This window comes from Stylophora pistillata, chromosome 2 (genome assembly GCF_964205215.1).
Source record: "Stylophora pistillata chromosome 2, jaStyPist1.2, whole genome shotgun sequence".
NCBI classification, from domain to species: Eukaryota; Metazoa; Cnidaria; class Anthozoa; order Scleractinia; family Pocilloporidae; genus Stylophora; species Stylophora pistillata.
This window is the reverse complement of record NC_142520.1, coordinates 26,117,769-26,129,635: the sequence shown is the minus strand read 5'-3', so window position 1 is coordinate 26,129,635 and position 11,867 is coordinate 26,117,769. Positions and strand designations below refer to the sequence as shown.

Below are 11,867 nucleotides of genomic sequence, written 5' to 3'. Positions count from 1 at the left end.
CTATTCTTTGTAAGTCATACAAGGGCGCCTTCAAATCCACCAGGACACGAGCTCACCCGCGGCTATAGTAGCGGGGTTCACTCTATTTTAGTGAAAACGTGAAAGGGCAAGCTGACTTTTGCCGTTTCACGTAAACGCTATGCTAAATTTCTCTAAATGTATCCAGATTGCGTAGTAGGTATCTATAGGTGAATCGCTGGTACCAGCGCGATCTCCTTTACCCACTAAACGCGTAGGGCAGGCTACTTGATTAGAGGTTGATTTCCATTTGCGAATAAAATGGGATTGACCCTTTTTTTAATTAGACGATAAGTAGGAACAGCACGATAAATTAAGTATTCTTTTATTCTTTTTTATAGAGGTCTGGCTTGAGATTTCTGCTATCAACTGATGCCTGCTTCCTTTCTTCTTTTAATTTTCCTTACTAAAACATGAACGCTAAAACCTGAAGGAGAGAAATATCTTGGCTTGAAAAATCCTCATTATATCCAATTGACTGAGTTGTAACGTCATTTATGATGGAAATGCAGATTTTCCATGTATGATTTGATAACAAACAAGATACGTACTCTAATGCTAAGGACGCACTGGTCAGCCTTCTTAAAAATTTTTCAATTCATGCACAGGGAAACTATCGATATGGTTAGCTTTCTGAAGATAAAAAAGATGTCAATGTCTTTAAATCAACTGTTCATAGAATACTTCGATGTCGGTAGGAGAAAACTGAAAACTGCCAGCAAAAAATGGGCAATTGGTATGGCGTGAATATCCGGGGGGAGCGGTGTACGTGTGTCCACAGTGGGTGTACGAGTCACTTTTGTTGACAGCGTCACTCGTTACATGGATATCCCCTCCACCAAACGAGGGTCCATATCTAAAACAGTCATACATGGCGGGGGTGGAATCACCATATTGATAGAGTTTCACGTGGGCGTCTCTACTGTTGTTGAGTGAGAAGATAAAGGCTTTATCAGCTGGAACGTGACGGCATCGGCTGCCTGTAGCTAAAGAATACATGCTGAAGCTAAGTCGATTAAAGCATTAAACGTGATGTGAGGTAACTGAAAATTTTTGAGAGCCCATTATTCCGACTTTAACACCTGATGATAGAAATGATAGCATTGGAATAGTATACCATCGCTCGCTAATGGAAACTGATCAGAAATAATAGACGTGCATAGCTATAGATGGAAAATGAAATAGTAATAACAGTAAATCTAAAAATGAAGGGTGTTTGAAAACGTATTTGGTTGTTTCACCTTGCAGGTTAAAATGTTTCTTTAGCCACTCCTAACAGTCTTCAGGGAAGCAACCCACTGGTAGTCCGTGTAAGCAAATATGAAAGTTTACTTTCAAGCCTTACCGTTCCATGGCACATTGGTATATCCTCCAAATATGTAAGAGTTGACCAGGATGAGTGTCACTGTGGGTCCCTTTCCATCACAGTTGTTATGAAATGTTGCTGCAGCCCATCCGTCTGTCTTGGCATGCCAGCATCTTACAAATACACTGCGGCTTGAATCCATGAGAACTGGACTCAAATATGATACCAGCACTCCTAGGTACTTGTCACGGTCAAGACCGCTCAGGATACTGGAGGCGATTAGAGCTGTTTATGAAATAAAACTGAACCAGTGACAATTGTGTTTAATACCTCCCTCCGACTTGGGGATACAAACTTTAAACAACTATTATCAATCCATGAAGGTAGATTTGGTTCTCGCTAATCCATTAATGCACTCGTTAGTTTTAAATTTTAAGCCTTACTTTTCACATTTTTCCTGTTTTAGTCAAGAATTATAACTCTTAGTTTAAAAGCTGTAAAAGACATTCCAACATTTGGAGGCTTATCCTTTGGCCTCAGTCAAACAAATATCTCCAAGAGTCTGGAGTCGTGCTTCTTCATAAAATTAAAGGACCATTTTCATTCAAGCTTATTTAAAGTTTTGAAAGGAGATTCTACGAAGATTTTAGAACCATTTGAAACTTTGTAAAGCGGTCTTTTCGTGAAGAAAGTCATCAGGGAAAAATCGGACGAAAATATCGCTATTTGTGATCTGCAAAGACCTGATCTGCATGTGTTCATTATTTAGACCAGTAATCAAACTTGCTCAGTCTACATGTTTCGCCACTTCCATAACAGGTTGGCTTACAGGAGCTAAAGTACGCATTCCTCGATGTCTTTTTTTCTTTTAATATAATATTCAGATAAATGTTAAGGAGCATTAGCTGGCAATATCTTTCATGGAAAGCTAGGACTGAAGGGTATATGGTGTGAACAGTTGTGCTGTATGTGGATCAGATGTTCTAATGTTTAAAGAGCGAGAGAACTGAAATTTCAGTGCGTTATACCTCCATCATCAGCTGGTTGCTGACAGAATCATCAAATTCGCCTTACAACTGTCATTACTGTAGATAAGAACTATGCCAGTATGTAGTGTGTTGAAAGTTGGAAAAGGTCTTGGCTTATAAAGTGTAAGATTTCTTACCCGTTTCGCAATGTTTCCCGGTGTATCCTTTTGTGCAAAGGCACACATAATTGTTCTTCTTGTAATGTGCTGCGCATGTCCCGTTGTTCTGACAGGACCAACTGATACATGGAGACTAAAGGGATAAACGACTAATTTACAGTTTCGTGCATGCCTTCCATTCCTAACTTATGGTTGAAGAGGATTAAAAGGGTTATCGAAGTTTTTGCCCAAGAAAAAATATTTAAGTTTCAATGAATTAAAACACGCGAATTTTTACAATCACTTGCTTGTCTTCTATAGCTTTGTAACACCTAACCTAATGTAAAACGGTAGTTGTGTGAGAATTTGGCAGGAGAAAGACAATATCAGCCTTGCAATAGAGCTTTTCTAACATTTTAAAGGAATTAAGAATGTTTTTTTTCTATTTTCCGGATTTTTTGTTTGCTTGTTTCCAGGCCGAGAGCCTCCTCAGAAATTGGAAAAAATCTCGATAGCAAAAATTGTGCATCACTACGTTTTATGTTAGACCCAAGAATGACCTAAAGGTGTTTGGAGCTTCTGGTCAGAGATGTATCTACGGTTGCATTGCTGCATATCTGGTTGTTCAAGTCATCTACTCTACAGAATCTTAAAGGGACAGGAGAAGATTATAAAGGCCTTAATGTTTTGACTGGAGGATTAAAAGAAAGTTGTCTTATTTTAAGTCAAATCTTTTAAAATGGCTTTAATTTATTTCGGAAACATTCCGATTTCCAACTTACTGTGACGCTAAAGTGATGGTGGCTCTGACTGGCGATGAACTTGTCCGAGTTGCTGTAGATATCCGATGGAAGAAATTCACACAGCAATCTACCAATGATGTCTTGAATTAAAGCCAGGTTAAAGGAGAAGCACGAAGGCATGTTAACACAAGCAAATCCACACTCTTTGCCTTCCATAACATAATCTGAACCAATGCTGGTGATGTTGAGATAGGAGAACTTGTGTACCTTAAAATTTGCGTGAGTCAGTTCTTGGTCTGGCTCTCGGATGACAGTTTTACCTTGTCCATCGGCGACTTTGTTCACAAAAAAAAAAAACAAAACAAAACGAAAAGAGATACATGAACGCAAAATATCACGCAAAAAATCCATTGAGCTAACCGCCTCCCGGTTAGCTCAATGGATACAGCGCTGGACTGTTGTGCGGGAGGTCGAGGGTTCGAGCACCGGCTGGACCAACACTCAGAGTCTTAAAATAATTGAGAAGAATTTGCTACCTTTCTATAACATCAAGAAATGGTTAGATATTCTAGTCTTCTCGGATAGGGACGAATAAATGGAGGTCCCGTCTCCTGTAGGGTTAGGGGCGGGAGACGTTAATTTCCCACGCACGAGATTACTGTGTGATGGATGTCCTCCCCTGGGGTGCAATGGGTGGGTTTACTGGGCCCGCAGTAATTGGCGCAAGCTGTTGCGGTGTCCCTCCTGGTCGGCGAAGCTAAATGAATAAATAGAACGGAGTTCAAATACGCTATATTACACGCAGCAGTACTGAGTCCTCCAGATGTGTTGGGCTACGGGTCTCAGAGATATATACCTTACTCTATGATTTACGCGGAGCTTTAAATGACTGAAAAGAACACTGTCTACACGTTATAGGGCAGCTATATTTCACTCAAAGGTGTGAAAATTCTTAAAGTAAAGCTAGCAAATATAAATTCAAACAAACGGTGAATGTAGCGTTAGCGACGACCAAAAAATCTAGACTCTCAAGTTCTAAGGGACGTCGCTCCAAGACACGGTTAACAAGGTGTTTGGGGACCATTCCACGGATCGAGATAACAAACCAAGCTAACTATTTGCACGAATATTTATTCTTGAAAAGCAATCGACCACGGACCACAAACCACAATCAACGGTGAAATGTTGCATTCAATCAATCTATCGATCGTAAGCCGAAATAACAATGCAACGAAGTGCTATCAATCTAATGAAATGTCGCGAAATACATAGTCGGAAAACCGCGTGTAAAAAACTTAACGCAAATAACGAGAATAAAATGACAATCATGTTGAACAATGCAAATAAACCAGTGCAAAAATTACGATACAAATTGCAAGAATTTTGGTGGCTGGTTAACAACCCATTGTTCTTATCTAAATGGTGGGCGTTCAATCGCATTTAGATCAATTTTGGCCTTTAAATCTTAAATTAATTGAGAATACGGTAATAAAACGGAATATCTGTTCGTATGTTGTCGCCCAACACTGAAAAAACTAGATTAGAAAAACAAAGTTACAAAGGTACCCACATATTGGTCCCGCTTGTGCCAAAGTTTTGAGAAAACGAAAGGGCGAAAGTTCACCAAGACTATTCAAAACTTACGAAGAACTGATTGAAGGGAAGCTAAACTCGCTGAAAAGGTCCGATTACAAAACCAATAGAAATACAGAAAAACAGATAAACATTGTAACTAAGTTCGTATCTAGGATCATTCAGAAACTAGTAAACTAATCAATAATATATTTAATAAAAATGAGCCTTCTGTCTAGTGTCCTTAACAGTGAAACTGCCAATGGGGAATCTACATGTGTATGTAGAAAGTTCTCCTTCTGGTTTTTATCAGAGCTGAAGTCTCGACAACATCCCGGGCGATTTCGGGGCTTTTCAGAAGCCAAAGTTGAAAAGATAATTAACAGCTTAAAAAAAATATTATATTAAGCTGAATAATCTGTGTTTAAGGAAAAAGGAATAAAAATTGAAAGTTCCCTACTGCCGCATTCTTTTCGCTAATTCGTGTCAAGTCTTCCGAGGTCAAATCTGTTTAAATGACTGATATTTAAAAATGTTACACAAAGCGATGTGAAGTAATGCGCTAGTCGGACGACTTTTCCTTCATCCACGTTTTGAGTAATCATTAAAAGATGAGAGAAATTTTAAAACTTAATTTATTTGGGAAGAATAACCTGTTGTGTCACTCACGCGCGATATTAAACCTTGTTACCATGAAAACCTTACTCCTCTAAACGTAACCAAAATATATACCCCGGATGCAAGACACGGATAGACGGTATTTTAAAAGGATTTCACGTTCATCGGAGTTATTTGATCTTCTAAAACAGAATTTTCTGTTACTCGCAGTCACATAATTAATGATAAACTAAAGAAAGCTCTAAACTAAAGCAACCGATCGCCTGCTGTTGCTGATGTTTATTTTTTTCTCTTGTTTAATTTTCTTTAGTAAAAGCATCAGCTGGGGCATTTTCCATGTTTGTTTTACCCCTTTGGCCGCCTTTTGTGATGCATTCTCAGTGTGTGAAGTTACCGCTGTGCAGTACAAGAGGAGCACGCTGAGTGATAACAATGTTTTAACAAGTCCTCTAAGTTTCTCCAGGAGAGGATACTCACTAGCTAAAATGGGAATAAATATGGCTTAAATGAAAGCATTTCTATCAGGTGTTTCCTGTAATTTTACCAATTAAAGAGTATAAATAATAGATTTGCATTCTTTTCAGCATTCTTTTGTAAATTTCTACCGATACGAAATGTTTTGGTTCTTGAGAAAATTTTACACCCTCTGAGACAAATATTTATAGTGGTTGTTATTTTTTGGCATGAATAATTTAAACAACTATGGTGAAACACTCGAGACATGAATTCCCGTTTTTAGAGCCAAGAACGAGAGGCGATGCTTCCCAATTTTTAGCAAAGTTGGTTCGGTTTTAACGAATTCATTTACTTGTCGACAGATTTATCAAACGTAAATCAAATCACCTTTTCTTCACAATTTCTTCACAATTTCTTCAGTGTAACCTAGTATGGACGGTATAGATGTCATGATATTTTTTCTTGTTTGCTATGGAAGTTACGTAACTTTTTGCTCTCCTTTATGGTGAATCATTTACAACTAATACTTTTTGCAAGTTTGATAGCTCAATGGGGCAATCTGCAGTCTTTGATGATAATGATCAATAAAAACATTAGTCTTTCTTCATTTCAGCAGTTTTCACATTACCTATCAGCTATTTGATATAAGTACTTGACCGCAAAAACCAACTCCTTTCATCGAAGAGAAACTGAACGGAAAAATAGCTTAGTCAAAAACGTCCATGTAATTTTTATTTGACCTATTTTCAAGAGGACAGTTTTGCTACGAATTTCTAAATTCCTCCTCTTAAAAGCAACTATCATCCCGTGCGAAATGTTTGATATTTCTAACTCTTGCAATGGACGTTTGAAATGCAGATCCTTCTGATGAATTACTGATGACTCGTCGAATTTTCGCTATTTGTCAGTCTTACCAAGGATTTAAAGCACGAGTCTGTTGAAACAGTCTCATCACAACATCAAAGTGAGACTTGCCGAGACGTACTTTTTTTGGTAAAGAAAATCTAAATATATTCCTTTTCACTGAATTTATCACCATCCGCCTAAGACTGGTAAAAACTTGAAAACTTGTTCTAATAGTAAGGTTCAACTAGTTCGTCTTATGTAAAATCCTAACAATTCAAAGAACGTCTAAAGTTTTCGAAATGTCCAGAGGCCGTAACTTCTCATTTCCTTCGATAATCCAGTATTTTTCCACGAGTTAAAAGCGGTTTTCGCAATTCAACAGTTCAGAAAGTGCAGAGGAATACAATTTATTTTGAAACATGCCTGCAATCTCTCTAGTAATCTAATGAAATACAAAATAACGGTTTTAAAACTGGGTTGTGATACCCCAGAGATACGGTGAGAACAGTCTAAACGAGGCCAAGCTGGATTAAATAATTATCTAGTTAACTTTTCCGGATTAAAGTGACCTGCGGTCTGAAATACTTATTGTTTTTCTCAGAAACAAAATTTTAAAAAGGCATCTTTTCCGCATCAGAATAATTTCAGCTTGCGATCATGACCTAACAGGTCGTTTGCTTCAAATATAAAGGCAAATAACAGGGCTGAAACTACTACTGGACGGCTCTCAGTCGAGGTCATGAACAGTTCGTAAAGATTGATGAGCAGCATTTGGTTGACCTACGCTTAGGTTACAGAGATAGGAAAGCTCACTCACCATGGTTTGCAAATGTCCAGCTTCCAAACATGAGGAAGAGAAACTGAAGGAAAGAAAGCTCCGGGAAGCGACAGCAGTTCATCTCCAGGGACTGGCCACGGTCAGTGGCAAAGTCCTTAATCTGCCTTCTAACAGTAGCTTACGTTGTTAAAAGACTTGGCAATGACGTAAGACGTAAGATGTTTTTAACCATCCGTTAGTTTTCTGTCTCCGGCAATTTAGCTTCTGATGACTAAAACAGCGATTTTTTATGTCATCCTTTTTGATAAGTAATCATACAGCTGTGAGATATAAGAGATGTCCTTCGTTTGGAAGCTCTCCCCTGGAGTTGTTTACAAAGTTACTTCTGCGTTTGTTGCCCGGAATAAAATTTTTAATTAGTCATTTGTAGTCTCGAACTATTTTTTTGAAATACTTTCAACCGAATGCGCACAAAAAAGGGTAAAGGTGTAAAAGCTAAATAAAAACCGATGAAATAGCGGGGAATATAGGAAAAGTGAAAGCTACTCCGGATTCTTATTACGGTCATAATTTAAAATTCGTCACTTTGACTCCAGCGAATAACGTTTCCTTGGATACGAGAATCATAGTCTCTAAGTTAGACCTTATTATGATGGATAATTATTATTTCTCCTTTTGTGCTCCTTTCTGAGGTCAAAACAATTCCGTAAGTTTTATAAACTAACTTTTTAAACAGAAATTAAATTATTGATGTGTTTTGTTCTTGTCACTCGTCTAGAAACTACTCGTTGTATTATTTTTGCCCCGCTTAGGCCTGGTTATTTACTAAGCCGTGAAGTGGCGAGTGAAATATCCACCACTAGTTACTGACACTTTGGTAAAGTTGTTTTGGTGGACACTTATCCGGCAACGATTACAAAATTTTAGGGCGTAACACTTTCGGAGGTGAATAGCAAAGAAAATTCGAAGGTTGAGCAGCCAATCAAAGCGCACCTTCAATGTTATCCCCCATCTTAGTACACACGAAGACGATATATCTCTGATTGCAAATGTTTTCAAAGGGTTTTACGAAATATCGACTGTTAGAAAAATAACCTTACGATATATCGAGACAATTGATAACGTGATAATCGTGGATATTATGGTTAGCGTCACCATGCTCTTGCCTGGCACAATACATATATATAGATTTGGTTGAAATGACTTTTCTTTCTTCTTAAAACATGTTGGAATCTTACAGCTATCAGCGCCCATGCCCACCATGAAATTGAATCATTTAATACATACTAAGCTTTACACCATGATGTATTAATCGTTCGTGTCTGATTGGACTAAGGATGTATTTTCAGTCGCTCGCTTCCAATCTTTGAAAGGCGTCGCAAATAAAAATCGTTCGAGCTCAGTTTCCACAGAATAATCTCTGTGTGAACCTCGAGTTCTGATCGGCCACCTGAGCGGTCAAGATAAATAATCTTGCCCTCTCGGGATCGTCTGCTTTGATCCCGAGCAAGAAAAAAAGAATTACGTGGAATGGACTTGAACCAGTTCCTTATTTGGAAGAAGGATCGACATCAAGTTTTGAAACTAAACCACCTAAATTACAGAGATAACAAAATTTTGAAAGCTCAAAAATTAATCTGAAGCTTTATTTATTTTAGTTTCACAACTGTATGTTGCTTTGCACTTAAAGAGGCATAAAGGCTTCCCTCCGTAATAGTGTTTCCTAAAAATAGTACATGAGCGCTTTTAAAATGCTGTTTCTCTTGTGTCTTGGCTGCATTTTATGGTCTTTTATTTGGATAATTCTTTGAAATTAGACTATCTTACTTATTTATGAAATTTGTCCTTTTAAGATGTCAGAGACCATGGATGATTTCGGTCATCGACAACAAATTTTCCCAATATCTGGTTTTATGGATTACAGGGAAGGAGATTGCAGATTGGATTTAGGGGACTTTTAGAGGAAAATAATAGGAAAAATTAGTTCACTAACGTGCCATTTTTGGGGAGCCTCTGACTGCTAATTTGGTAAACACAGAACTGACACCTGAGAACGAAGGCAGAAACAAAAACGAAGGGACACAAAGAAGTAATAAATCAATATTGAAACGAAAGAGTGAACTAGGCAGGCAAGGGTTACTCATGACTGGAAATACCTGATGTTTCAAATTTCTAGGAGTTAAACTCCTGGATATTTTTGCTCGATATTGTCTGGCTTGAAGTGTTTACGATAAAGATTTTATCGTTAGGAAGTATGTTACTAGCTATTCAGGGAGGTTTGTGTTTCCAAATTATTTGAGTAATTTTCAAAATTATATTCATGTTAAAAATTATGTTACTAGTTATTCAGGGAGGTTTGTGTTTCCAAATCATTTGAGTAATTTTCAAAATTATATTCATGTTAAAAATTGGATTTATTACTGCGTGTATTTTGCTGTCCATTATCACAACAACAACTTATCATAGTCTATAAGTATTCATAGGGATAATTTATGATAATGACATCATCAACAAGGATTAAATGACAACAGGATTGAGGGCTGTACAAAAGCCTTCTATGTTTACCACATTGCACTCTAAATTATGCGGTCTGAGTTAAAGTCCTGGCTGGTTCATTTCACCATTGAGCAAGACAGTGATCTCTCATAGTGCCTCTCTCTCCACCCAGTGAATAAAATCAATAATTATGATGGACGATCATTCCATGTAGTAGAGGACACTACTCAGTCTAAGCACTACTATGAAAGTAATTTATGTTAAGGATCCTCGCCACATGTGCCAGCCTGACTGGTCGATTTGCGAGAACAAAGGCTCAATAACAATAAATTCTATTTTCATGATTTCTTAACTGTTGATTGAAGAAAAAACCAACCACAGTATGAGAGACCAAAAGCCTAAAAAAAAAAGAGGGAGGAGATGAAAGCAAAGTACATGTACTGAGCGCAGTATAACATTGAATTTCTTTTTTCAGTGTCTTTCCAAAAAAATGATTATTTTGAAAATAATATCTAGATTTAGCCAAGCCTAAAAGCGGAGCTCCCAATAAGTGAAAATTTTGCAATAAAATTTCTTTACATGTATTAAATATTTTTAGCCAAAAATTCATTCGGTATAGATTAAACCCATTGACACTTACGTGTAGCATGTGCCTGTGAAAAGTCAAAATTTTGGAGAAACCAAGAAAGCAAACACAATGCGCTGTAAATTTTTAAAAACCATCTTTTCCAAAGAAAAAGCTCCAGTGAAAGAAGACTAAATAAAATTTCCGATGAAAAAAGCAATAGGAGCATATTACGTTTTAACTCAAAAATCAAGATAAAAGATAAAAATCGCTAAATATTTTCACTTGTGTGCAAATGTGTGCAAATCATATTTCAAAATGGAATATGCGAGTTTGTCCGTGAGCTAAGAGATCTCAAGTTCCATGGAATCTATCAATTAGGAAGCAAGACAAAAATGGCCAAGAAATATTTCGGGACAACAGATTTATTCGAAACAGGGCCACTTTTGAAGTTCAGGTACTTTACAAATTGTCATGGTTTGTAGTTCTAACAAATGACTACCCACATGGTGGTATCAGTCACTCAGATGATGAAGAGACTTGTTTCACAGAAGAAATAGCTTTACAACATTTGGTGTGAAAATTCTTTTCAAGTGATTAAAAATTGAGAATAAATGTGCAATTGAGGATCTGTAACGTATTGAATAATTTACAATTTGCTCTTTTAACGAACTTTGTTTATTTGCCTTTTTATTGACTGATGAGAAAAAAATTGCTTTAATCAATTTATCCAATCAGACTTTGACTTTGCCAATCACTAGCCTGTTACCAGGCTAGTGAATTACGTACAAAAATGTACATTTTTTACAACTCTACAATTAATTGTGCTTGTCACACTTTTTATTGACTGTATCACGAGAAATTGGTAGAGTGATTCCTTGCAGATACTGATACTTTGAAATGTTTTCCTTTCTTGTTACGAGTATAACCCCTTTTCAATTGATTTAACCCGTCAAGTCCCACGAGTGACCACGACCCAATTTCTCTTCTCAATCTCAACGCAGTATAGTCCTTTTTACAGTTGTGGGCTTGGTGGCCAAGCCTTTGAGCAGGAGTGAGGCTAAGGGTGACCCTGTTGTGATAGAGACCTGTATCTAGTTAGCATGATAACAAAGAAATTTGCATTTGAAAAGCAGCAACATCTCTATCATGACAAGGTCACCCTTAGCCTCACTCCTGTTCAAAGGCTTGGCCACCCAGCCCACAACTGTAAAAGGACTATTAAGCAAAAAAGTGATGAAATCAAGAAAAACGTTATTTAGGAAATGACTAGTTGATTGAATGCCAAATTCGCTGAGCTAACTTCGAAAAAGAATTGTATGACAGACAGTAAGGAGAATATT

The 11,867-nt window shown here is 37.3% G+C and overlaps 1 protein-coding gene across 1 annotated transcript; it reads right to left on the bottom strand.

The window, feature by feature from the left end:
* Window positions 1-398: 398 nt before the first annotated feature.
* Window positions 399-7,640, bottom strand: LOC148738056 (uncharacterized). The gene is made up of 5 exons (XM_088749957.1): window positions 7,503-7,640; window positions 3,233-3,528; window positions 2,490-2,604; window positions 1,364-1,609; window positions 399-1,004 (listed from the first exon to the last, which is right to left on the bottom strand). Exons 1-5 carry the CDS (start codon window positions 7,582-7,584, stop codon window positions 679-681), a joined length of 1,065 nt encoding a protein of 354 aa, XP_088606083.1. The 5' UTR covers window positions 7,585-7,640; the 3' UTR covers window positions 399-678.
* Between the last annotated feature and the right edge of the window lie 4,227 nt (window positions 7,641-11,867).

Coding starts and splice junctions, on each gene's coding strand:
- LOC148738056 (XM_088749957.1), bottom strand. CDS start 7,584: ATGAACTGCTGTCGCTTCCCGGAGCTTTCTTTCCTTCAGTTTCTCTTC. Junction 2,605..3,232: donor ACCATCACTTTAGCGTCACA/GTAAGTTGGAAA, acceptor TTATCCCTTTAG/TCTCCATGTATCAGTTGGTC. Junction 1,005..1,363: donor TACCAATGTGCCATGGAACG/GTAAGGCTTGAA, acceptor TGTATTCTTTAG/CTACAGGCAGCCGATGCCGT.